Genomic DNA, 25,995 nt, shown 5'->3' with positions numbered 1-25,995 from the left:
GTTAGAAATAAGTACAAGAAGGTGCTTCTAATGTGCCCATAATAATTTATTTCTTCCTCTCATTGCTGCTTACATTGTGGTACTTTGTGAAAATTCATCTTGCTGCACACTTCTGAAGCATGCACTTATAAGTATGTATAGTATGCTTTGAAAAGTTTACCGAAAATTGCACAACAGTCCAGTCACTTTCTCCACAAGCAACAAATACAGGGCTTTAGATGCCTCAACCTTCACACTCCACCAAGGCTCACAGTGTCCTTGCACCAGCAGATCTGCCAGGGCATGGAGGGATTCCTTGCAACATCTACTTCCTGTGGTTAAGATGACTCAGCACCAGGGATATTTTTGTCAAGAGTCTGGGAGGTGGAGGCTGGTGGCTGGTGGCTGTTGATGATTGTTCCCTGCCAGGCTGTGTCGGATCCCATATCCAAAGTATATGAGAAACCCTAGAAGGGAGATGAGACGATGAGAAGGAAATGTAGGTGCTCTCCTCACTTACAAATGCCCAGTAGACCTTCTATGGCATCTGATACAGTGTGGGGAGAAATAGTAGAAAGATATTGAGTTCAGTCATTCAAGTAACCTCTTTATCCCAGAAAGCAACTTACCAATGGCATTCCAGATGCCAAACAGGGCCCAGGTCCCAGAGGTCGTCTGCATCATCAGGTAAACATTCACAAAGATGCTGACCAGCGGGAGGACAGGCAGAGCAGGGACCTGTGGACAGAGGCAGCTCGTCCCTGAACACAGCCCAGGTGTCTTAAAGGGGACCCTACCCCACGTGGGTGGGAGGCTCCCGTCCTCCTCGGGCTGTGCATTCAGTGCCTACTGAGATTATGTATGCAAAGCCCTGAGGGTGGATCAGGGAAGAGTCCATTGGTTTCAGTAACTCCCCTCATTCCCTGTCCAGGAAAGGACATTTTGCCATCAAAGGACACAGACCTCATTCACCCAAGGTGGACACTATGGACACATCAGCTCACTTACCCTGAATGGAAGAGGAGAGGGGTCCTGGGGCTGCCTCCAGATGATGGCTGTGACCCCAGTGGTGAGCAGCAGCAGCAGCACAGCCACTGTTGTAAACACAAGATCTCCAGAGAACAGCTGGCTGGGCCACTGGGCCAGGATCAGGCTCAGGATAATCAGCGGGAGAACTGCAAGGGTCAAGGAGGAGGAGAACAGGCTGGACCCAGAAGACAAAGACGTCAGGACCTCTGGTCACATCCCTCCCAGAAACCAGCAGTATCAGCAAGGGCCATCATATCTGCCACACTCCTCCACTGACAGGACACACACTCTCACTCCATCCTGTCAATTTCAATATATGACCAAAGAGACGTCCCAGTGCTCACCAAGCAGGAAGGCACATCCATAGACAATCTGGGCAGATTCCTGGGTGGGGATGATGCTGATAGGCAACCACAGACTCTTGAGAGTCTTTGAGCTTCCTGCTTCAGGTTCAGAGTCCAGAGGATTTTCCTTGACTAGAGGCTTCATCTGAATTTTGTCTTCTGTTTTCTCGTTCTTGCTTAAATTCCAGTCTGGCTGGTACCTGAATTAGAGATATAGGAATATTAACAGCAGTCCCTACTCATTCAAAAACAGATATCCTAATTCACCACTTTCCTGCCTTAAGCAGAGCAGGACTTTAGAAGGCTGAAGGAGGTGGCAGATGGGGGGTAGGGGGGGTGAGGCAAAGATGGCAGAGGAATAGGATGGGGAGACCACTTTCTCCACCACAAATCCATCGAAAGAACATTTGAACGCTGAGCAAACTCCACAAAACAAATTCTGAACGTTGGCAGAGGACATCAGCCACCCAGAAAAGCAGCCCATCGTCTTCAAAAGGAGGTAGGACAAAATATAAAAGATAAAAAGAGAGACAAAATAGTTAGGGACAGAGATCCATCCCAGGAAAGGGAAAGTGAAAGTGAAGTCACTCAGTCCTATCCGACTCTCTGCGACCCGTGGACTGTAGCCCACTAAGCTCCTCCATCCATGGGATTCTCCAGGCAAGAATACTGGAGTGGGTTGCCATTTCCTTATCCAGGCACAGAGATCCTTCCTGGGAAGGGATTCTTAAAAGAGAAGTTTCCAAACACCAGGAAACCCTCTCACCGGTGGGTCTGTGGGGAGTTTTGGAATCTCAGAGGGCAACAAAACCAGGAGGAAAAATAAATAAAACCCAAGTTACATCCCTAACAGCTACTCCCAGCTGAGAAGTATCCCAGATGCTTTCCTCTGCCACCAGCAAGCAGGGGCTGAATGTGGAGGAGCAGGCTGCATTGCTTAGGGTAAGGACTGGGCCTGAATGCTTTCAGGGCAATCTGAGGGAGCTAATGTGAGATAGAAACCTAAACGGTGGGATAGCTAGAGAGAGAGAGGGAAATAAAGAGAGAGAGAGAGAACTATTCTGTGAAAAGCCCAAACCTAAGGCACTGCCGGCCTGCTCACAGAACAAAGGACTGAGCAAATACCAGAGGAGAGCTAGCTGTCTGCGGACCAGCCATCTCCAGCTGGAGGCAATCTCGGCCCCAGAGAGGGCATGCCCTACCAAACTGCAAACAGGCTTCCAGTTTCTAACCAAGACTTCCTGAGATTCTCAGAGGTTAACATCCGCCGGCAGGGTCGCAGCCAGAGATCAGCTCCCCAGAAAAGTCACACCGCCCACCGGAGATAGGTGTGCCCCAGAAACCAAGCGGCTGGGACCGGGGAAGTGATAAGTCGCACCGCACCTTAGGAGAGTGCGCTCGCCAAGCACCTGGTCTCCTGAGCTGCTCGGATCAAGGAAGGGCACAAAACACAGGCCCAACCAAGTCTGTGCTTTTGTGGAGTACCCGAGAACCTGAACCTGAGCAGCTTAGACCTGGGAAGTGCATGGAACCCAGGGCCCGCTCCATGCAGAGCAACCTGAAGCCCGAGCAGTGTAGACTGGGAAAGCACACACGCCGTGAGCAGGGGCAAACCCTGTGTGGCTGAGACACTGTGAGCATGCCCCACACACACCTGTGATATTTGTTTGCCATGTTCCTCCCTCCCCACAGCATCACTGAACAAGTGAGCCTAAACAAGAGATCACCTTCGCCCCCTTGTGTCAGGTCGGAAATTAGACACTGAAGAGACCTGCAAACAGAAGAAGCCAAATAAACACAGGGAACCGCCTTGGAAGTGATAGGTGCCACAGATTAAAATCCCTGTCATTAACACCGACTACATTGGAAGGGGCCTAGAGATCTTGAGAAATATAAGCTGGAACAAGGAACTATCTGAAACTGAACTGACCCCACACTGCCCGCAACAGCTCCAGAGAAACTCCTATATTTTTACTATCATTTTTTAAATTAAAATTTTTCTTTCCTTTTTAAAAATTCCTCTATTATTCCTTTAATTTTCATTTTCATAAACTACTATTACATTGCAAAATAGATCCTATTTTTAAAGCAAACTTCATATATATTTCTTATACATTTTGTGATTTTTTAAAATGATATTGCATTTTTGAGAGTCTAACCTCGACTCTAGATTTTTTTTTTAATCTTTGCTTTACAGTATTTGTTATCAATTTTGTACATTTAAGAATCCAATCTTCAGTACGCATTTTTACTTAGGAGTGTGATTACTGGCTTGATTACTCTCTCCCACTGTTGACTCTCTGTTTTCTCTTCCAGGTCACCTCTATATCCTCTTTCCCCCTTCTCTTCTCAAGCCAACTCTGTAAATCTCTGTGTGTGTCCCAGGCTGTTGAGAACACTTAGGGAACAGAATACAGCCTAGATCTATAGCTCCCCTTTTTGATTCCCCCTCTTCTCCTTCTTGCCACCTCTATCTCCTTCCTCTCTCTCCTCTTCTCTATGGAACTCCATGAACCTCCCTTAGGGTTCCAGACTGTGGAGAGCACATAGGGAATTGTTTACTGGCTAGCTTGCTCTCTCCCCTTTTGATTCCCCCTCTTCTCCTCCTGGTCACCGCTATCTCCCTCCTCCCTCTTCTCTTCTCCATGTAACTCTGTGAACCTCTCTGGGTGTCCCCCACTGTGGAGAATGTTTTCACCATTAACCTAGAAGTTTTATCATCAGTGCTATATGGATGGAGAAGTCTTGAGGCTACTGTAAGAATAAGACTGAAAACCAGAGGTGGGAGACTTAAGCCCAAAACCTGAGAACACCAGAGAACTCCTGACTCCAGGGAACATTCATTGATAAGAGATCATCCAAAGGCCTCCATACCTACACTGAAACCAAGCACCACCCAAGAGCCAATAAGTTCCAGAACAAGACATACCACACATATTCTCTAGCAATGCAGGAACATAGCCCTGAGCTTCAGTATACAGGCTGCCCAAAGTCACACCAAACTCATAGACATCTCAAAACTCACTACCGGACACTTCATTACACTCCAGAGAGAAGAAATCCAGCTCCACCCACCAGAACACCGACGCAAGTTCCCTAACCAGGAAACCTTGACAAGCTGCTCGTCCAACCCCACAAACAAGAAGGAACCTCCACAATAAAGAGGAACCACAAACTGCCAGAATACAGAAAGGCCACCCCAAACACAGCAATCTAAATAAGAAGAAAAGGCAGTGAAATACTCAGCAGGTAAAGGAACATGATAAAAGCCCACCAAACCAAACAAAGGAGGAGGAAACAAACCAAACAAAAGAGGAGGAGACAGGGAGTCTCCCTGAAAAAGAATTCAGAAAAGTGATAGTAAAAATGAACCAAAATCTTGAAAACAAAATGGAGTTACAGATAAATAGCCTGGAGACAAGGATTGAGAAGATGCAAGAAATGTTTAACAAGGACCTAGAAGAAATAAAAAAGAGTCAGTCAATAACGAATAATGCAATAAATTAGGTCAAAAACACTCTGGAGGGAACCAACAGTAGTTTAAAGGGGGCAGAAGATAGGATAAGTGAGGTAGAAGATAGAATGGTAGAAATAAATGAAGCACAGAGGAAAAAAGAATTAAAAGAAATGAGGACAACCTCAGGGACCTCTGGGACAATGTGAAACTCCCCAACATTCGAATCATAGGAGTCCCGGAAGAAGAAGACAAAAAGAAAGGCCATGAGAAAATACTTAAAGAGATAATAGTTGAAAACTTCCCTAAAATGGAGAAATAGTCACCCAAGTCCAAGAATCCCAGAGAGTCTCACAGGACAAAACCAAGGTGAAACACCCCAAGACACATATTAATCAAATTAACAAAGATCAAACACAAAAAATAAATATTAAAAGCAGCAGTGGAAAAACAACAAATAACACACAAGGGGATTCTCATAAGAATAACAGCTGATCTTTCAATAGAAACTCTTCAGGCCAGAAGGGAATGGCAGGACATACTTAAACTGATGAAAGAGAAAAACATACAACCCAGATGACTGTACCCAGCAAGGATCTCATTCAAATATGAAGGAGAAATCAAAAGCTTTACAGACAAGCAAAAGCTGAGAAATTCAGCACCACCAAACCAGCTCTTCAACAAATGCTAAAGGATCTTCTCTAGACAGGAAACACAGAAACGGTTTATAGACTCAAACCCAAAATGACAAAGTAAATGGCAACGGGATCATACTTATCAATAATTACCTTAAATGTAAATGGGTTGGATGTCCAAACCAAAAGACAAAGACTGGCTGAATGGATATAGAAAGAAGACACATATATATGCTATCTACAATGTCAGGTCAGTTCAGTCACTCAGTCGTGTCAGACTCTTTGTGACCCCATGAATCACAGCACACCAGACCTCCCTGTCGACCCACCTAAAAACAAGGGACACATACACACTGAAAGTGAAGGGCTGGAAAAAGATATTTCATGTAAATGGAAAACAAAACAAACAAACAGACAAACAAAAGCAGGAGTAGCAATATTCATATCAGATAAAAAAGACTTCAAAACAAGGGCTGTGAAAAGAGACAAAGAAGGACACTAAATAATGATCAAAGGGTCAATCCAAGAAGAAGATGTAACAATTATAAATATATATGGATCCAACACAGGAGCACCACAATATGTAAGGCAAATGCTAACAAGTACGAAAGGGGAAATTAACAGTAATACAATAATAGTGGGAGACCTTAATACCCCACTCACACCTATGGATAGATCAACTAAACAGAAAATTAACAAGGAAACACAAACTTTAAATGACACAATAGACTAGTTAGGCCTAATTGATATCTATAGGACATTTCACCCCAAAACAAGGAATTTCACCCTTTTCTCAAGTGCACATGGAACCTTCTTGAGGATAGATCACATCCTGGGCCATAAATCTAGCCTTGGTAAATTCAAAAAAATTGAAATCATTGTAAGCATCTTTTCTGACCACAATGCAGTAAGATTAGATGTCAAATACAGGAAAAAAATTTTTTAATTCTAACATATAGAGGATAAACAATACTCTTCTGAATAACCAACAAATCATAGAAAAAATAAAAAAGAAATCAAAATATGCATAGAAATGAATGAAAATGAAAACACAACAACCCCAAACCTATGGGACATTGTAAAAGCAGTGCTAAGGGGAGGGTTCATAGCAATACAGGCTCACCTCAAGAAACAAGAAAAAAGTCAAATAAATGACCTAACTCTCCACCTAAAGCAACTAGAAAAGGAAGAAATGAAGAACTCCAGGGTTAGTAGAAGGAAAGAAATCATAAAAATTAGGGCAGAAAGAAATGAAAAAGAAACAAAAGAGACGATAGCAAAAATCAACAAAGCTAAAAGCTGGTTCTTTGAGAAGATAAATAACATTGATAAAACATTAGCCAGACTCATCAAAAAACAAAGGGAGAAGAATCAAATCAACACAATTAGAAATGAAAATGGAGAAATCACAGCAGACAACACAGAAATACAAAGGATCATAAAAGACTACTGTCAGCAACTGTATGCCAATAAAATGGACAGCTTGGAGGAAATGGGCAAATACTTAGAAAAGTATAACTTTCCAAAACTGAACCAGGAAGAAATAGAAAATCTTAACAGACCCATCACAAGCACAGAAATCAAAACTGTAATAAGAAATCTTCCAGCAAACAAAAGCCCAGGACCAGATAGCTTCACAGCTGAATTCAACTAAAAATTTAAAGAGCTAACACCTATCCTACTCTAACTCTTCCAGAAAAGTGCACAGGAAGGTCAACTGCCAAAGTCATTTTATGAGGCCACCAATACCCTCGTATCAAAACCTGACAAAGATGCCACACACAAAAAAAGAGAAAACTACAGGCCAATACCACTGATGAACATAGATGAAAAATCCTTAACAAAATGCTAGCAAATAGGATCCAACAACACATTAAAAACATCGTACGTCATGACCAAGTGGGCTTTCTCCCAGGGATGCATGGATTCTTTAATATCCACAAATCAATCAATGTAATACACCACATTAACAAATTGAAGGATAAAAACATGATTTTCTCATAGATGCAGAGAAAGCCTTTGACAAAATTCAACATCCATTTATGATAAAAACTCTCCAGAAAATAGGCATAGAAGGAACATACCTCAACATAATAAAAGCTATATGTGACAAACCCACAGCAAACATTATCCTCAATGGGGAAAAATTGAAAGCATTTCCCCTAAAGTCAGAAACAAGGCAAGGGTGCCCATTCTCACCACCACTATTCAACATAGTTTTGGACGTTTTGGCCACAGCAATCAGAGCAGAAAACGAAATAAAAGGAATCCAGATTAAAAACAAGAAGTAAAACTCTCATTGTTTGCAGATGACATGATCCTCTACATAGAAAACCCTAAAGACTCTACCAGAAAATTACTAGAGCTAATCAATGAGTATAGTAAAGTTACAGGATAAAAAATCAACACAGAGAAATCCCTTGCATTCCTATACACTAACAATGAGAAAAAAAGAAATTAAGGAAACAATTCCATTCACCATTGCAATGAAAAGAATAAAATATTTAGGAATACATCTACCTTAAAAAAAAAAAAAGACCTATACATAGAAAAGTATAAAACAGTGATGAAAGAAATCAAAGAGGACACAAATAGATGGAGAAATATACCATGTTCATGGATTGCAAGAAACAATATAGTGAACATGAGTATACTACCCAAAGCAGTCTACACATTCAATGCAATCCCTATCAAGCTACCAACAGTATTTTTACCAGAACTAGAAAAAATAATTTCATAATTTTTATGGAAATACAAAAAACCTTGAAAAGCCAAAGCAATTCTCAGAAAGAAGAATGAAACTGGAGGAATCAACCTGCCTGACTTCAGGCTCTACTTCGAAGCTACAGTCATCAAGACAGTATGGTACTGGCACAAAGCCAGAAATATAGATCAATGGAACAAAATAGAAAGCCCAGAGATAAATCCATGCACCTATGGACACCTTATCTTTGACAAAAGAGGCAAGAATATACAATGGAGAAAAGACAATCTTTTTAACGATTGGTGCTGGGAAAACTGGTCAACCACTTGTAAAAGAATGAAACTAGAACACTGTCTAACACCATACACAAAAATAAACTCAAAATGGATTAAAGATCTAAATGTAAGACCAGAAACTATAAAACTCCTAGAGGAAAACATAGGCAAAACACTCTCCGACATAAACACAGCAGGATCCTCTAAGACCCACCTCCCAGAGTAATGGAAATAAAAGCAAAGATAAACAAATGGGATCTAATTAAACTGAAAAGCTTTTGCACAACAAAAGAAGCCATAAGCAAGGTGAAAGGACAGCCTTCAGAATGGAAGAAAAGAATAGCAAACAAAGCAACTGACAAAGAATTAATCTCAAAAATGTACAGCAGCTCCTGCAGCTCAATTCCAGAAAAATAAATGACCCAGTCAAAAAGTGGGCCAAAGAATTAAGCAGCCATTTCTCCAAAGACATAGAGGTGGCTAACACAAGAAAAGATGCTCAAGATGACTCATTATCAGAGAAATTCAAATCAAAACCACAATGAGGTACCATCTCACACCAGTCTGAATGGCTGCTACCCAAAAATCTACAAACAATAAATGCTGGAGAAGGTGTGGATAAAAGGGAATCCTCTTACATTGTTTATGGGAATGCAAATTAATGCAGCCACTATGGAGAACGGTGTGGAGATTCCTTAAAACACTGGAAATAGAACTGCCATATGATCAAGCAATCCCACTGCTGGACATGCACACCAAGGAAACCAGAATTGAAAGAGACACGTGTACCCCAATGTTCATCAGCACTGTTTATAATAGCCAAGACATGAAAGCAACCTAGATGTCCATCAGCAGACAAATGGATAAGAAAGCTGCGGTACATATACACAATGGAATATTACTCAGCCATTAAGAAGAATACATTTGAATCAGTTCTAATGAGGTGGGTGAAGGTGGAGCCTATTATACAGAGTGAAGTAAGCCAGAAAAAAACACACCAATGCAGTATACTAGCGCATACATATGGAATTTAGAAACATGGTAACGATAACCCTATACGCGAGACAGCAAAAGAGACACAGATATATAGAACAGTCTTTTGGACTCTGTGGGAGAAGGCGAAGGTGGGATGATCCGAGAGAATAGCATTGAAACATGTATATTATAATATGTGAAAAAGATCACCAGTCCAGGTTTGATGCATGAGACACTGTGCTCAGGGCTGGTGCACTTGGATGACCCAGAGGGATGGGATGCAGAGGGAGGTGGGGGGGAGGTTCAGGATGGGGAACACATGTAAACCTATGGCTGATGTATGTCAATGTATGGCAAAAACCACTCCAGCATTGTAAAGTAATTAGCCTCCAATTTAAAAAAAAAAAAAAAAAAAAAAAACCTAAAGAGGATGAACGGCCATTGACTCTTTAGGAATGAAAGAGCCCGAGTTATGGTGCAGTGGAGTCTCACCTGAGGACAAGGACAAAGAACGCCACCAAGGAGTAAACCAGCAGGTGTCCAATCGACATGAGGTCCACCAGATTACTGAACTCAAAGAGCAATGCCATGATCCCTAGAATGAGGGCACGAATGAGGTGGAGGACAGCAGTGAGAAACCGCTGGACATATCCAGATAAGGAAAGGGATAAAAGAAGGAGTGGGTTCTGAGGCTCACCTGCAAGAATTCCAGAGGACACGGTGGCCATGATGGGGGTCTTTGTGCGGGCATGGGTCCGAGAAAGTCCTCGGAAAAGGAGCCCATCCTCTGCCATTTCCTGGATCACCTGAGGCACGGGGAACAAGGAGCTCTGCAGTCTGGAAGGGATGGTGGGAACACGGGTGGGGATGTTGAGAAGCGGGAGAGACCAGGGCTCTGGCTCCCTAGTCTACCTCGGGCAAGGGGTCTTTCCCTCTTGTCTCTCAATCCCAAGGGCTGAAACACCTGAGCATCTGACAGTTCATGGAGAGAAGGCCTTGACACTGACCTGTATAAAAGGAAACAGAGGATGCCAACAGCCACGACATATCTGGCAGGGCCCCACCCAACATGGACGAAAGCCTGCGGAAAAGGGCTGTCAGGCTGAATCTGGTAGTAGGGCACCATGAGGGTGAGAGTCGCCGAGACACCAAAATACGCCAAAAAGCAGATGAAGACCGTGCTCATGATGCTGATGGGGATGGAGCGATGAGGATTTGGGGCTTTTTCCCCTGCAGGGTTGGTAAACACCTCGGATTAGGAAAACACTAAAGCACAACACAAAAACTACTTTCCTCTTGAACTTTGAAAAGCTTTTAAAAATCTTCTATCAACGCCTATGCCCAAGGGCAGCCCAATCCCCTGATGGGACACACTAAACGCTGTTACCTTTAGTGACAATGTCATCAAAACCCACAAATGAGTAGAAACATAGAGCTGCTCCATGGAGAATTCCGTCATAGTAGAAGGGCACAAACCCTCCAGAACCCAGAGGGCCCAAGCTACAGTGAGAGAAGAAGCAAGAAAGACCATGAGGGAGGTCCGTTCAGTCATCTCTGCTGGACTTCACCCTTAATACCACAAGCCCTGGGCTCCAGGACCTCGTTATCCAGATCCACCAGCCCAGGTCTCTTTAGTCCCTGCCAGATTCCCAGCTCTGCACCAGCCCCAACAAGCATGACAAGGACCAGGAGCACCCTCCTGACCTATAGATGTCACCAGATTCAGACGTGTTCAATGTGTAGTCCTGTTCTGTGAGCTTCCAGTTGTGCAGGTCTCCCTTAATGAAGCCAGAGAGGATGATGAAGCTGAGAACCAAAAAGTTGATGCCTGTGGATATTTTTCCAACCAGGACTGACTCACGAGCCCCCAGAACCAGTACTCCTGTGGGAAAGATGGAATATGAGACATTCCAAGATAACCAAATCAAATCCACAGACACAGAAAGCAGACTAGTAGTTGCCAGAGGTTAGGGGGCTGGGAGATTAAGATGAATAGTTTGTCTTTGTTCAGTGGGTAGTGGGTTTTCTTTTGCTGTGATGAAAATATCTGAAGCTAGATGAAAGTGATGGTTATATGTCTTGAATGTCGTAGTTCAGTTCAGTTCAGTTCAGTCACTCAGTCGTGTCTGACTCTTTGAGACCCCATGAATCACAGCACGCCAGGCCTCCCTGTCCATCACCAACTCCCGGAGTTCACTCAGACTCACGTCCATCAAGTCCGTGATGCCATGCAGCCATCTCATCCTGGGTCGTCCCTTCTCCTCCTGCCCCCAATCCCTCCCAGCATCACAGTCTTTTCCAATGAGTCAACTCTTCTCATGAGGTGGCCAAAGTACTGGAGTTTCAGCTTTAGCATCATTCCTTCCAAAGAAATCCCAGGGTTGATCTCCTTCAGAATGGACTGGTTGGATCTCCTTGCAGTCCAAGGGACTCTCAAGTCTTCCCCAACACCACAGTTCAAAAGCATCAATTCTTCGGCGCTCAGCCTTCTTCACAGTCCAACTCTCACATCCATACATGACCACAGGAAAAACCATAGCCTTGACTAGACAGACCTTAGTTGGCAAAGTAATGTCTCTGCTTTTGAATATACTATCTAGATTGGTCATAACTTTTCTTCCAAGGAGTAAGCGTCTTTTAATTTCATGGCTGCAGTCACCATCTGCAGTGATTTTGGAGCCCCCCAAAAATAAACTCAGACACTGTTTCTACTGTTTCCCCATCTATTTCCCATGAAGTAACGGGACCAGATGCCATGATCTTAGTTTTCTGAATGTTGAGCTTTAAGCCAACTTTTTCACTCTCCTCTTTCACTTTCATCAAGAGGCTTTTTAGCTCCTCTTCACTTTCTGCCATAAGGGTGGTGTCCTCTGCATATCTGAGGTTATTGATATTTCTCCCGGCAATCTGGATTCCAGCTTGTGTTTCTTCCAGTCCAGCGTTTCTCATGATGTACTCTGCATATAAGTTAAATAAGCAGGGTGACAATATACAGCCTTGACGTACTCCTTTTCCTATTTGGAACCAGTCTGTTGTTCCATGTCCAGTTCTAACTGTTGCTTCCTGACCTGCATACAGATTTGAATGCCGTAAGTACCACTGAATTGCACACTTTAACATGGTTAGTTTCTTACTGTGGCCATTATATAATATGGGCTCAGTTGCTCTGACCCTTTGAGACTCCATGGACTGTAGCCTGCCAGGCTCCTCTGTTCATGGAATTTTCCAGGCAAGATTACTGGAGTGGGTTGCCATTTCCTACTCCAGTCACATAATATACACAACTATCAAATCATCATGATGTTCACCTTCAGTTTACATAATGTTGTATGTCAATTATATATCAATAAGGCTAAGGAAAAATAATAAAATGGCTAATTTTATACTATGTTAATTTCCTCCCGTTTGAAAAAAGTCTCAGTACAGAGGAAGAAATTTGTCACTCTAACTAAATGATTCTCAGCTAGGGGTGATTTGGGTCCCCAAGGGACATTTGGTAATGTCTGGAGACATCCCAATTGTCACAATTTGGGAAATATGAGTCACAGGTGTTTAGTGAATGAAGTCCAAAGATGCTACACACCTAACAGTGATTAAGAAAATCCTGCAGTGCCCCCAAAACCAAAGGCTGTTTCAGCCTGGAAGGTCAGTAATGCTGAGGGTGGGAAACAACAGTCTACATCTTGACTTCCTGTCTTTCGTTAAGGGGTGAAGTCGCTCAGTCGTGTCTGACTCTTTGTGATCACGTGGACTGTAGTCTAGCAGTCTCTGTTCATGGGAATTTCCAGGCAAGAGTACTGGAGGGGGTTGCCATTTCTTTCCCAGGGGATCTTCCTGACCCAGGGATCGAACCCAGGTCTCCTGCATTGCAGGCAGACTCTTTACCCTCTGAGCCACCAGGGAAGTCCGTCTTTCATTAACCAGACCCTAATTTCTAGTTCCCACAGTTCTGCCTCCTCATGCTTTTCCCACCCTAGTTCCCCCGCCACCCCACATCCCAGTCTTCCCATCCTAACTTGGATCCCTGTCTCACCCGTGAGCAACAGCACCAGGGACAGGGCGACAAAGTCTGGATACTTGGCCAGATAGTACGGCATATATGGAGAGAAAGTTCCCTCTAAGGCCTGAAAGATGTGGTTCCCAATCAGGCTGCCGAAGGCGATGCTCCAGGCCCTGGCCACGCTGCCCGAGCCTGAAGCAGAATAAGAAGGAACATTCATTGATAAATATAAATTGGACCCCCCCCCCCATACACCAAGACCACTTTGTGGATCACAGCATTGTCGTGGTGAAGGGCGAGCATAGCTCAATAAAACTATGAGCCATGCCATGCAAGACCACTCAAGATGGACAGGTCACAGTGAAGAGTTCTGACAAAACATGGGCCCTGGAGAAGGAAATGGCAACCCACTCCAGTATTCTTGTTAGGAGGACCCCATGGACAGCATGAAAAGGCAAACAGTTATGATGCCCGAAGAAGAGCCCCCCAGGTCAGAAGGTGTCCAACATGGGAAAGATTGAAGATGAAAGGAGAAGGGGGCGGCAGAGGATGAGATGAGTTTGAGCAAACTCCACGAGATAGTGGAGGACAGAGGAGCCTGGCGTGCTGTAGCCCATGGGGTTGCAAAGAGTTGGACACAATTTAGTGATGGAACAACCACAACAAATACACAAAGTCATGTATGTTGGGGAAAAAATACCAAAAAAATACCAAATCTCAGAGAGCTTCTTTTCATGGGGTGGGGAAAATAGACCCAGATAATTCTAAAATAGGTTAACTGTTTAATGTCAGTGATAGATCAAAGTTATGCAAGAAAAGAGAGAAGTGGGAGCAAGTTGTCTGGGTGATGAGGATTAAAATTTTAGTTCAAATGCTAATGGAAACTCTATGAAGGCAACCGCTAAGCAGAGACTTCAGTATGGTGAGGGGATAAGTCTGTGGGCCATGCCTCCCTCTCACCCACTCCCTACAGTGCCCTTTCCTCTGGGTTCTTGGTCCATCATTTAAGGAAAGCAGAGGAGAGCTGAGAAGAATGAAGTTGCGGACTTTTCCTGACATTATTTCCCTCCTCCCCTCACGGAGTGGATGACGCAGTTCTCATGCATGACCAAAGATCCAAACTCCCACTCCTGGTCTCCTGAACTTCAGCCCCACACCTACCCCCCATCCATCCCCTCACCAATGACATAAGACAGGATGAGGTTCCAGGCAGTGACGAAAGCCCATAGTTCTCCCATGCTGATGTAGCTGTAGAGATACGCAGAACCAGTCCATGAGACCCGTGTCCCAAACTCGGCATAGCAAAGCCCAGACAACACAGAAGACAGGGCAGCCACCAAGAAGGAGATGACGATCGCTGGCCCAGCGATGAACATGGCCACTTCTCCCACCAGGATGTACACGCCGGCCCCCAGGGTGCTGGCCACACCGAAGGCCACCAGATTCAGGGTTTTCAGAGGAGCCGTGGGACTCTCAGAATCCTCGGTGGGCTCCAGGAGCCGCCTGCGGACCAGCTTCTGACCAAACTGGTGGAGATCCTGACACCTCATCCTGGATGGAGTTGAGGAGCTGTGATCTGCTGAGGAAACAAGACACGAAGCCATCAGCAAGGTCCACCTGCCCTTGGCCCTGGGAGTCCAATTCCACAGAGCAGTGGAGCGATGAGGGGCAGGTGGTAAAAGGACACTTGGGACAAGGTCTCCATCTCTGAGCTTTGGTTTCTTCAAACCCAAAGAAAGCTTCTCACATGTTTCAAAGTTACTGGAAAGGCTTTTTAAAGAGAAGTGAGGTGGAGAGGATTAGGTCTCCCCCAAAATGTGCCACTTGGAATATGGATTGTTTGGTGTGTGTATATGCTCACTCCTGTCTGAGTCTTTGAGACCCCCTGGACTGCAGCCTGCCAGGCTCCCCTGCTGTGGGATTCTCCAGGCAAGAATGCTGCAGTGGGTTGCCATGATCTCTTCCAGGTGATCTTCCCAACCCAGGGATCAAATCTGAGTCTCCTATGTCTCCTGCATTGGCAGGTGGACTCTTTACTACTGAGACCCCTGGGAGATCCCTGGATTGTCTTGAGCTGAGGGCAATTAAGACCCGCAGACTCAGGAAAAGCTTTGTGTCTCTCCTTTAACTGCTCAAATGTAGATGTACAAGCACAAACGTACATCCATTTATTGTGCCTCAATATGCAGGCTTAAAAAAAAAAATTGAACATTTGTGGCAACCATGTGTTGTCAGATGACGGTTAGCAATTTTTCCTTTTACAAATAAAGTACCTTAAAATTACAGAATCTGAAGGATTAAGGAAACCTGGAGCCTGGCAGGCCATAGTAAAAGGGATTGCAAAGAGTCAGACAAGACTGAGCGACTAAACAACAACAGGATTGGCGAAGCTTGGGTTCCCCCTGAGAGTTGGGAGAAGTTAGAAGGGGGTCATTTAGAATGTCAGGAGAGTTAACCTCAGTCCATTTTCCCATTTTGTGGCAACAAAGATCTAATTGTAAGATAGCATTATAATCTAGAGACCCAAGTTTTAGGCCACTTTCCAACCTCCAACTTAAATAAAGGCCAGACATTGTTAAAGCAAACCTGAGTTTTCTCTTTCTTGGCCCATCATGCTTTCAAAGGGAATCCTCCCGGGCTGAGCTTCCCTGGGGTCTCAGAGAGTAAAGAATCTGCCTGTAGTACAGGAAACCCAGATTCGATTCCCGCATGGGGAAGATGCCCCGAAGAAGGGAATGGAAGCCCACTCCAGTATTCTTGCCTAGAGAATCCGATGGACAGAGGAGCCTGGCGGGCTACTGTCCATTGGGTCACAAAGACTTGGACATGACTTCATGACTGAACAACAGTTACAACAAAATGGGAGCGATTTGCTGCTGGTGGTGGTAGGTGCTGAGCCTTGACTCCAGGCGTGGTTCTCTCAAAGTTGATGAGGAAGCTCTGCTTGGGTGGTGGACAGGCTGGGGGTTGTTGTTTAGGCAGAATGAGAGAAACGGTGAGAGGGGCAAGAAAAAGATAACTGGGGCTCCTTCCTTGAGCTGACCTAGATCAAGATCTGGAGGTCTTGGAAAGAGAACAAAGCAGAGAGTGAGAGCAAGTTCTCCTGGGAGAGAGAGAGTCAGAAGTCTCCAGCCAGCAGTTTGGGGGAGACCTGCAGTTTACTTTGAAATCCTGGGTTTCAGCCCCCAAATGATCTTGGAGAGAGAGAGAGAGACAACTGTGAGCGCTGACTTAGTTCTCTGCCCAAGAATTGGGCTGCCGTCTATGGGGTCGCATAGAATCAGACATGACTGTAGCAACTTTAGCTAGCAGCAGCAGCAACAGCCTGGATAAAAACCAGGAACCCTAGTCGCCAGTCCATCGGGGGCTAGAAACTAGAAACAAGGTTCTTCTGGTTCCAGTCCCCAGTTTAAAAAAAAAAAAAAAAGGCACTTCTCCAGGAGGCAAAAACTAAAAATATGGTAAAAGTGTATTACTGGAATTACTGGAAACACAGCTCAGTCATGAAGGAGCACACAGAGGAACAGTTTGTTTAGCTAAGACAGAAGCCAGGCAGGGTTCACACACGTGAGAAAGGCTGTGAGTGTCCTCCCAAAGGAGGAGGAGCCCCATAAAGAGATTGTTAAATCATCTATGTAGGGCAGTTCTTCGCATCTTTGTTTACCTTGGCCAGTTACCTGATTTCTTTTTCCACCTGACCTGCCCTAGGACCCTCCCTGACAGGTGTGTGCAGTTTTTTCTAGATGGATCCAGCACACAGGCCTGTGAGGCCTGGACATCACCTATTATGAGACGGTACCCCCTCCTTTTTGCCCCACAAGGAGACTTTCTACACATGTGTGGTGCCCCAAAGATAGAAAATATGTGACTTCTTGATCTTTTACACTTATAGGGTTTAGCCCGTTTCTGTCCCTGCCATGATTGTTATAGTAACATGTCCACAGCAGGCAAAGTCCAGCTATTTACCCTGTTACTGCTGTCTGAGGAGGCCTTACAAATAGCTGTGAAAAGAAGAGAAGCAAAAAGGAAAGGAAAGATATAAGCATCTGAATGCAGAGTACCAAAGAATAGCAAGGAGAGATAAGAAAGCCTTCCTCAGTGATCAATACAAAGAAATAGAGGAAAAGAACAGAATGGGAAAGACTAGAGATCTCTTCAGGAAAATTAGAGATACCAAGGGAACAATTCATGCAAAGATGGGCACAATAAAGGACAGAAATTGTATCGACCTAACAGAAGCAGAAGATATTAAGAAGAGATGACAAGAATATACAGGAGCACTGTACAAAAGAGATTTTCATGACCAAGATAATCACAATGGTGTGATGACTCAGCTAGAGCTAGACATCCTGAAATGTGAAGTCAAGTGGGCCTTAGAAAGCATCACTACGAACAAAGCTAGTGGAAGTGGTGGAATTCCAGTGGAGCTGTTTCAAATCCTGAAAGATGATGCTGTGAAAATGCTGCACTCAATATGCCAGCAAATTTGGAAAACTCAACAATGGCCACAGGACTGGAAAAAGTCAGTTTTCATTCCAATCCCAAAGAAAGGCAAAGCCAAAGAATGCTCAAACTACCACACAATTGCACTCATCTCACATGCTAGTAAAGTAATGCTCAAAATTCTGCAAGCCAGCCTTCAGTAATACATGAGACGTGAACTTCCAGATGTTCAAGCTGGTTTTAGAAAAGGCAGAGGAACCAGAGATCAAATAGCCAACATCCACGGGATCATGGAAAAAGCAAAAGAGTTCCAGAAAAACATCTATTTCTGCTTTATCGACTATGCCAAAGCCTTTGACTGTGTGGATCACAATAAACTGTGGAAAACTCTGTAAGACATGAGAATACCAGAACACCTGATTGCCTCTCGAGAAACCTATATGCAGGTCAGGAAGCAACAGTTAGAACTGGACATGGGACAACAGACTGGTTCCAAATAGGAAAAGGAGTACATCAAGGCTGTATATTGTCACCCTGCTTATTTAACTTCTAAGGAGAGTACATCATGAGAAACTCTGGGCTGGAGGAAGCACAGACTGGAATCAAGATTGCCGGGAGAAATATCAATAACCTCAGATGTGCAGATGACACCACCCTTATGGTAGAAAGTGCTGCTGCTGCTGCTGCTGCTAAGTCGCTTTAGTCGTGTCTGACTGTGCGACCTCATAGACGGCAGCCCACCAGGCTCCCCCGTCCCTGAGATTCTCCAGGCAAGAACACTGGAGGGGGTTGCCATTTCCTTCTCCAATGCATGAAAGTAAAAAGTGAAAAGTGAAAGTGAAGTCGCTCAGTCGTGTCCAACTCTTAGCAACCCCATGGACTGCAGCCCACCAGGCTCCTCCATCCATGGGATTTTCCAGGCAAGAGTACTGGAGTGGGTTGCCATTGCCCTCTCCAGGCAGAAAGTGAAGAGGAACTAAAGAACCTCTTGATGAAAGTGAAAGAGGAGAGTGAAAAAAAAATGGCTTAAAGCTCAACATTCAGAAAACAAAGATCATGGCATCTGGTCCCATCATTTCATGGGAAATAGATGGGGAAACAGTGGAAACAGTGTCTGAGTTTATTTTTGGGGGCTCCAAAGTCACTGCAGATGGTGATTGCAGCCATGAAATTAAGAGACACTTATTCCATGGAAGAAAAGTTATGACCAATATAGATAGCATATTCAAAAGCAGAGACATTACTTTGCCAACAAAGGTCCGTCTAGTCAAGGCTATGGGTTTTCCAGTGGTCATGTATGGATGTGAGAATTGGATGTGAAGAAAGCTGAATGCTGAAGAATTGATGCTTTTGAACTGTGGTGTTGGAGAAGACTCTTGAGAGTCCCTTGGACTGCAAGGAGATCCAACCAGTCCATCCTAGAGGAGTTAAGTCCTGAATGTTCATTGGAAGGTCTGATGCTGAAGCTGAAACTCCAATACTTTGGCCACCTCCTATGAGGAGTTGACTTACTGGAAAAGACCCTGATGCTGGGAGGGATTGGGGGCAGGAGGAGAAGGGGACGACAGAGGATGAGATGGCTGGATGGCATCACCGACTAGATGGACTTGAGTTTGGGTAAACTCTGGGAGTTGGTGATGGACAGGGAGGCCTGGCATGCTGCGATTCCTGGGGTCACAGAGTCGGACACGACTGAGCAACTGAACTGAACCGAACTGTCATTTCCATCTCCAAGTGCAAACAGAAGTCTAGTGTAAATACCTAGCCTAGACCTCACCTGCCTCGTTCCTCAGGAAACGTAAACAGAAGGCTAGTTGTAGATGCAGTTTTTCTCCTGTTCATCTACCCTTCGTGTGTCTTCTTTAAATACTCCAGACAGAGAACCTGGGAGGATAGAGGACAAGAGCAATAAAGTTTACATTCTTCTACAATATGATGAGGGCTTCCCTGGTGGCTCAGACGTAAAGAATCTGCCTGCAATGCAAGAGTTCCCAGTTCGATCTCTGGGTCAGGAAGATCTCTTGGGGAGGGAATGGCAACCCACCCCAGTATTCTCACCTGGGTAATCCCATGCACAGAGGAGCCTCGCAGGATATAGTCCATGGGGTCACAAAAGAGCCAGACACAACTGAGTGAGTGACTAAATAACAACATATATATGTGTGTGTATACATACATCTGTAGTCATACATGCATACAGTGGAATATAACTTAGGCATGAAAAATGTAACAATGATACTTGCAGCAGTATGGACCTAGAGCTTATCATAGTTAGTGAAGAAAGCCAGAAAGAAAAAGACAAATACCGTATGATATCACTTATCTGTGGAATCTAAAATACAACCCAAATGAACTTATCTATGAAACAGAAAGAGACTCACAGATGTAGAGACCACACATATGATAGCCAAAGGAGAGGGAGAAGGAAGGACTGGGAGTTTGGGATTAGCACATGCAAACTATTCTATATAGATAAACAACAAGGTCCTACTGTATAGCACAGGGAACTACAATCAATATCTTGTGATAAACAGTCATGGAAAAGAATATATCAATATATATGTATATCTGAGTCACTCTGCTGTACAGAAGAAATGATCTCAACACTGTAAATCAACTATACTTCAATAAAATGAAAATAAAATAGTTCAAATTGAAGAAGCTGATAAGTGAGAGTCTAAATTTAAAAAAAATAAGACATCTAAATAGGCATTAGGGATTTAGTAGTAAGGAGCACTCCCCTCTTTAACAACAGCAGGACATTTGGAATCCAACCCACATATATTATACTGAAAAAAATTCCACATTGGTATTAAAAAATCTGACTTTTTAAACAACTGTAATATAAAAGAAAACATACAGAGTTTAAACTAATGTAAGGACAGAGACTTAAGCTATGAGAATGGCATGTCTGATATCACCTTGTATAGAATCTTCTTGTTCTTTAGTCACGCAGTCATGTCTGACTCTTTTGTGGCCCCATGGGCTGTAACATGCCAGGTTCCTCTGTCCATGGGGTTTCCAGGCAAGAATACTGGAGAAGGTTGCCATTTCCTCCTTTAGGGGATCTTCTTGTCCCAGAGGTCAAACCCACGTCTCCTGCTTTGGCAGGCAGATTCTTTACCACTGATGCACCAGGGAAGCCCAGTGTACAACCCCAACTGACAGGCACTCTCTTCCTGTTATGATTCATGAGAGAGCCACTCAGGTCCACCTCTGCTACTTTCTCCCCACCCTCTCCTCTTTCCAACATAATTTCCCATGTTTTTAATTCATCTCACGGTGACTGCGGTAACTGTCAGAGGTATGCTCACATTCCTGTTCTTTTCCCTTTTTCATTCAACAGTTACCCTGTGTCTCCAAGTGAGTGTCCTGATCATTATCCATTCCCTAACTTCCCAGCCCTCTGACCTCTATCTCTCAAATACTAACACCTTTTCATTTTTGTGTACTTCCTAAAGTGTCTGAAATTATTACTCAATTCTATATCTATTGCTGAGTTTGAGTGCTTTGTATTTACATTATATGTGAATATTTTACATTGATGTTGAGTTCACTGTGGCCTGTGATTCACAGTTGATAACCTGCCCCTCCCCTGCCCCTACCTCCTGCCCCGGGCTTCAGCATGTTAGTCCTCCCATCTGTGCCTCTCTTTCTGCCTCTTTTCTGTCTCAGATGGAAACACTTCTTCATCTCACTCTGTCTCTCTCTTGCTTTCTGCCCCCTCCCCCAGGCACCCTGTTTTTGACATGAATTCGTCACTGTGCCTTGGGCCAGTGGCTTTCCTGTCTTGGTTGCATTTGGAAACCAATCCAAATCCCTAAGCCAGGCTAGCCCTGACAGAACGGAAACTAAATCACAGGGGAGTCAAGAAAAAGTCATGTGACCTGGGAAGAGGATGAAAAAATTCCCAAACACGGTATTGTCAAAGATTCTTTCATTATGAGGGGAACATCTCGGGAACACACACACACACACACACACACACACCACAAGTTTTCTCTATTATCTTGTAAAAGGAAGGAGTCTAGAAATAAATGTAGTTTTTTTCGTGTTTGTTGATATTCTTACTCTTTGGACTTCCCTGGTGGCACAGTGGATGAGAATCCACCAGCCAATGCAGGGCACATAGATTCGATTCCTGGTCTGGGAAGATCCCACGTGCCATGGAGCAACTAAGCCTGTGCTCCACTGCTACTGAGCCTGTGCTCCACAATAAGAGAAGCCACCGCAAGAAGCATGCACACCAAAGCAAAGAGTAGCCCCCTCGCCACAACCAGAGAGAAAGCCCACACGCAGCAACTAAAACCGAGTGTGGCCAACATTTTCACAGTTTATTAAAAATCAAATGTTTTGTAAAACTTGCCAGTGAAACTATCTTTTCCATGTTGAGAGGTTTCTCATCACTGATTTAACCTCCTTACTTGTAATTCATATTGTTTATTTTACCCTGATTTTGTCTTGATATGTTGGATGCTTCTAAAAATTTGGTCTGTTTCTTCTAGGTTATCCAATTTGTTGGCATATAGTTTTTCATAGTAGTTTCTTATAAGACTGTGTATATTTAAAGTACCATTTATAATATCTCCTCCTTTCTGATTTTATTCATTTGAGTGTTCTCTTTTTAAATTTTTTTTAATTTGTTTATTTTAATTGGAGGCTGATTACTTTATAATATTGTAGTGGTTTTTGCCATACATTGACGTGATTCAGCCACAGGTGTATTGCTTTATAATGTTGTGTTAGTTTCTGTGATATAATGAAGTGAATCAGCTTTGTTGTTGTTCAGTGGCTCAGTTGTGTCTGACTCTGTGCCACGCCATGAACTGTAGCCTGCCAGGCTCTTCTGTCCATGGGATTCTCCAGGCAAGAATACTGGAGTGGGTTGTTATTTCCTTTTCCAAGGAATCTTCCCAACCCAGGGATCAAACCAGCGTCTCCTGCATTGGCAGGTGGATCCTTTACTGAGCCACAAGGGAAGGAAGCCCAGTGAATAGCTATATGTATACATGTGTCCCCTCCCTGCTGGGCCTCCCTCCCACCCCGTCCCCCATCCCAACCCTCTAGGGCATCACAGAGCTGCAAGCTGAGGTGCCTGTGCTCTTTGCAGGTTCCTATTAGCTATCTGTTTTGTACATGTAGTGTATATATGTCAATCCTAATCTCCCAGTTTGTTCAATCCTCTCCTTCCCCTACTGGGTCCACATGTCAGTGAGCTATCACCTCACAGAAGTCAGAATGGTCAGCATTGGAAAATCTACAATCAATAAATGCTGGAAGGGATGCGGAGAGAAGGGAGCTCTTCTGCACTGTTGATGGGAAAGTAAACTGACACAGCCACTATGGAGACCAGGATGGACATTCCTTAACAGTCAAGGAATAAAACTACCATATGACCAAGCAGTCCCGCTGCTGGGCATAAACCCTGAGAAAACCAAAGTCAAATCAAACCAAATCACAAAGATACATGTACATGAATGTTCTTTGCAGCGCTGTTTACAACAGGCAGGACATGGAAGCAACCTGGATGTCTACAGCCAGATGAATGCATAAAGAAGATGTGGTACATATATATAACAAAATGTCACTCAGCCATAAAAAGGAAAGAATTTCAGTCACTTGCAGTGAGGTAAATGAACCTAGAGTCTGTTATACAGAGTGAAGAAACTCAGAAAGAGAAAAACAGATGTTGTATATCATGCATATGTATGGCATCTAAAAAAATAGGACAGATCAACCTATTTGTAGGGAAGGAATGGAGATGCAGATGTAAGAACAGACTTGTGGACACAGTTGAGGGAGGAGAGGGTAGGACGAACTTAGAAAGGAGCACTGGCATTTATACACGATTGTGTGTGAAACAGACAGCTCGTGGAAGCCACTGTAGAACACGGGGAGCTCAGTCTGGAGCTCTGTGGTGACCTAGAGGGATGGGGACATACACAGATAGTTAGGACTGAGCCTCCTTCTGTAAGGCAGAAACCAGCACAACATTGTAAAGTGATTATTCTCCAACTAAAAAAGCGTAAAAATTGAAAAAATAAAGTATTATTAAATTTGGTGGGGAGAAACAGATGACCTCCCAAATGCCTGGAGGCAGAGAGGACTAATCTTCATTCAGAATCAGAAACAAGAGACTGTGTTTTTAATTCTTTGGGACATAAAACGTCTCTGCATTACACTGCTCTGCAAGGCTAGGCTGATCCAGTGAACACGAGTTAAGGTCAGGGGGGTTCTGTCCATTTTACTCTAAGGTCTGAGTTTTTCATTATGGTTGAGGGCAAGCATTCAAAGAGTCAGGAAGCTATGATTAGCATCTTGGCCCCACGAACACCTCTCTGTCCTTGAACAAGTCATATACTTCTCCGGACCTGTGTCTCCTTCTTGTTCAAACGCTGCTGATGAACCTTTAAGCCCTGCCATTAGGAACATAAAATAGTGCAGTTCCTATGGATAAAGTATGATGGTTCCTCCAAAAAACCACAACTGAAATTACCATCATGGTTGGGCAATCCCACTTCTGAGTGTACACCCAAAAGAACTGAAAGTGAAGTTGCAGGAGATGTTTGCACACCCAGGTTTGTAGCAGCTTGGTTCACAACAGCTGAAAGATGAAAGCAGCCCAAATGGCCATCCACGAAAAACGGATGAACAGAAAGTGATGTGTGCCTACAGAGGAATATCATTCAGGAATAAAAAGACAAGGAATTCTGGCCCATGCTACAACAGGGACAATACCCTTGTGGACAAGAGATTTGAGGACAATATGCTAAATGATAAAAAGCCAGTCTCCAAAAGACAAATACTGCATGGTTCGCTTCTATGAAGTACCTGATACAGTCAAATTTACAGAGACAGAAATAGAATGGTGGTTTACTACGGCCTGGGTTAGAGGAAAAATAGGGAGTCATTGGTAAATGAAAATCCGGTTTCAGTTTTACAAGACGAAAAGAGTTCTGCAAATTGGTGTCACAGCTGTGTAAATTTACCAAATATTGCTGAACAGTTCATTCAAAAATAGTGAAGATGGCAAATTTATGTGTACTTTACCACAATTTAAAAAAAAATGATGCCAGTGATGAACAGGAGAGCCAGCTTCACAGAGTTGCTGAGTGTACAAAACTCCAAGGTAACTTAACATGAAGCACCAGCGAGTCGTCCTCAGCAGAATGCTCAGCTCCTAGATGAGGCATCAGCAGACATGGAGGGCAGAAAGAGACAGGAGACTGAAGGCAGTGGTACCCAAATCACAAACTCTATGTGAGGGTCATCTGAGTGTTGAGTGAGCACCAGTCTAAAACCGGTCGAAGAGCCTTTGGACATAGATCCAATCTCTCCCAGCCCCTCCTCTTCTCACACAAACACAACAGCTCCCAGCTCTTTCTGCTTTCATCTGGAAAACGGATCTCTCCACCCTCAGGCTGGAGCCTGGCTGACCCCTGCACTCTGGGATTGCAGAGGTCTCTTTGGGAGGATGTGAACTCAGCACCCAGTCTCCTACAGGAGAGGTTGACCTGAGACTTACTGGATCCTTGGAGCAGAGCCTGGAGCACTGGGTCAGTCAGGGAGGCTGAGGGTAAGTCGTGCACGGCAGGAGCTGATCTTTGTCCAAAAACCAAAGAGGGAAGTCCCTGAGCAGAGAAGACAACCCTTAACCCCTGGGTAGTTGGGGTGGGGAGGAGGCTGGGAGGACCGGAAGCTTATGCAAAGTTCCTGTCAGTCCTTAACACTTCTGTGGTTACTGTCAGGGGATTTTAAAAAACGTTTTTTGACTGTGGTAACGTACAAATGACATCTCCCTCATAGCCCAGTCGGTAAAGAATCTGCCTGCATGCAGGAGACCAGGTTCGATTCTTGGGTTGGGAAGATCCTCTGGAGAAGGAATAGGCTACCTACTCCAGTATTCTCACCTGGAGAATCCCATACACAGAGGAGCCTGGCAAGCTAAAGTGCATGGGATCACAAGAGTCAGACATGACTTAGTGAATAAACCACCACCAATATACAAATAACGGGAAATTGACCATTTTAACCCTCTTTAATAATCAGTTCAGTCATGTCAAAACCAAAAGCAGAGTCCTGCTGCTGGCTCCTCAAAAGCCATTAAGAATACTGGAGGGTGGAATACAGGTTGGTGGAAGGAAAGTCTCCTTTATT

At 44.1% G+C, this 25,995-nt stretch overlaps 1 protein-coding gene across 7 annotated transcripts; it reads right to left on the bottom strand.

Moving 5' to 3' along the window:
- Nucleotides 1-31: 31 nt before the first annotated feature.
- Nucleotides 32-25,455, bottom strand: LOC101117868 (cationic amino acid transporter 3-like). Of its 7 annotated transcripts, XM_060399117.1 has the most exons (14): nt 25,364-25,455; nt 24,889-25,018; nt 19,616-19,722; nt 14,576-14,974; nt 13,429-13,587; nt 11,100-11,277; nt 10,783-10,895; nt 10,403-10,625; nt 10,093-10,232; nt 9,888-9,990; nt 1,353-1,552; nt 988-1,154; nt 609-717; nt 32-446 (listed from the first exon to the last, which is right to left on the bottom strand). In XM_060399117.1, exons 4-14 carry the CDS (start codon nt 14,943-14,945, stop codon nt 349-351), a joined length of 1,860 nt encoding a protein of 619 aa, XP_060255100.1. In that variant the 5' UTR covers nt 14,946-14,974; nt 19,616-19,722; nt 24,889-25,018; nt 25,364-25,455; the 3' UTR covers nt 32-348. The 7 variants fall into 7 exon arrangements, with proteins under 7 accessions (XP_060255100.1, XP_027834522.1, XP_042088333.1 ...); XM_027978721.3 differs by lacking the exon at nt 24,889-25,018; XM_042232399.2 differs by lacking the exons at nt 9,888-9,990; nt 24,889-25,018 and having other exon boundaries at nt 10,093-10,201; nt 10,308-10,625.
- Between the last annotated feature and the right edge of the window lie 540 nt (nt 25,456-25,995).

Source organism: Ovis aries, chromosome 14, assembly GCF_016772045.2.
Source record: "Ovis aries strain OAR_USU_Benz2616 breed Rambouillet chromosome 14, ARS-UI_Ramb_v3.0, whole genome shotgun sequence".
Lineage (NCBI taxonomy): Eukaryota > Metazoa > Chordata > Mammalia > Artiodactyla > Bovidae > Ovis > Ovis aries.
Note: the sequence above shows the minus strand (reverse complement) of the source record. Positions and strands in the feature narration are given on the sequence as shown.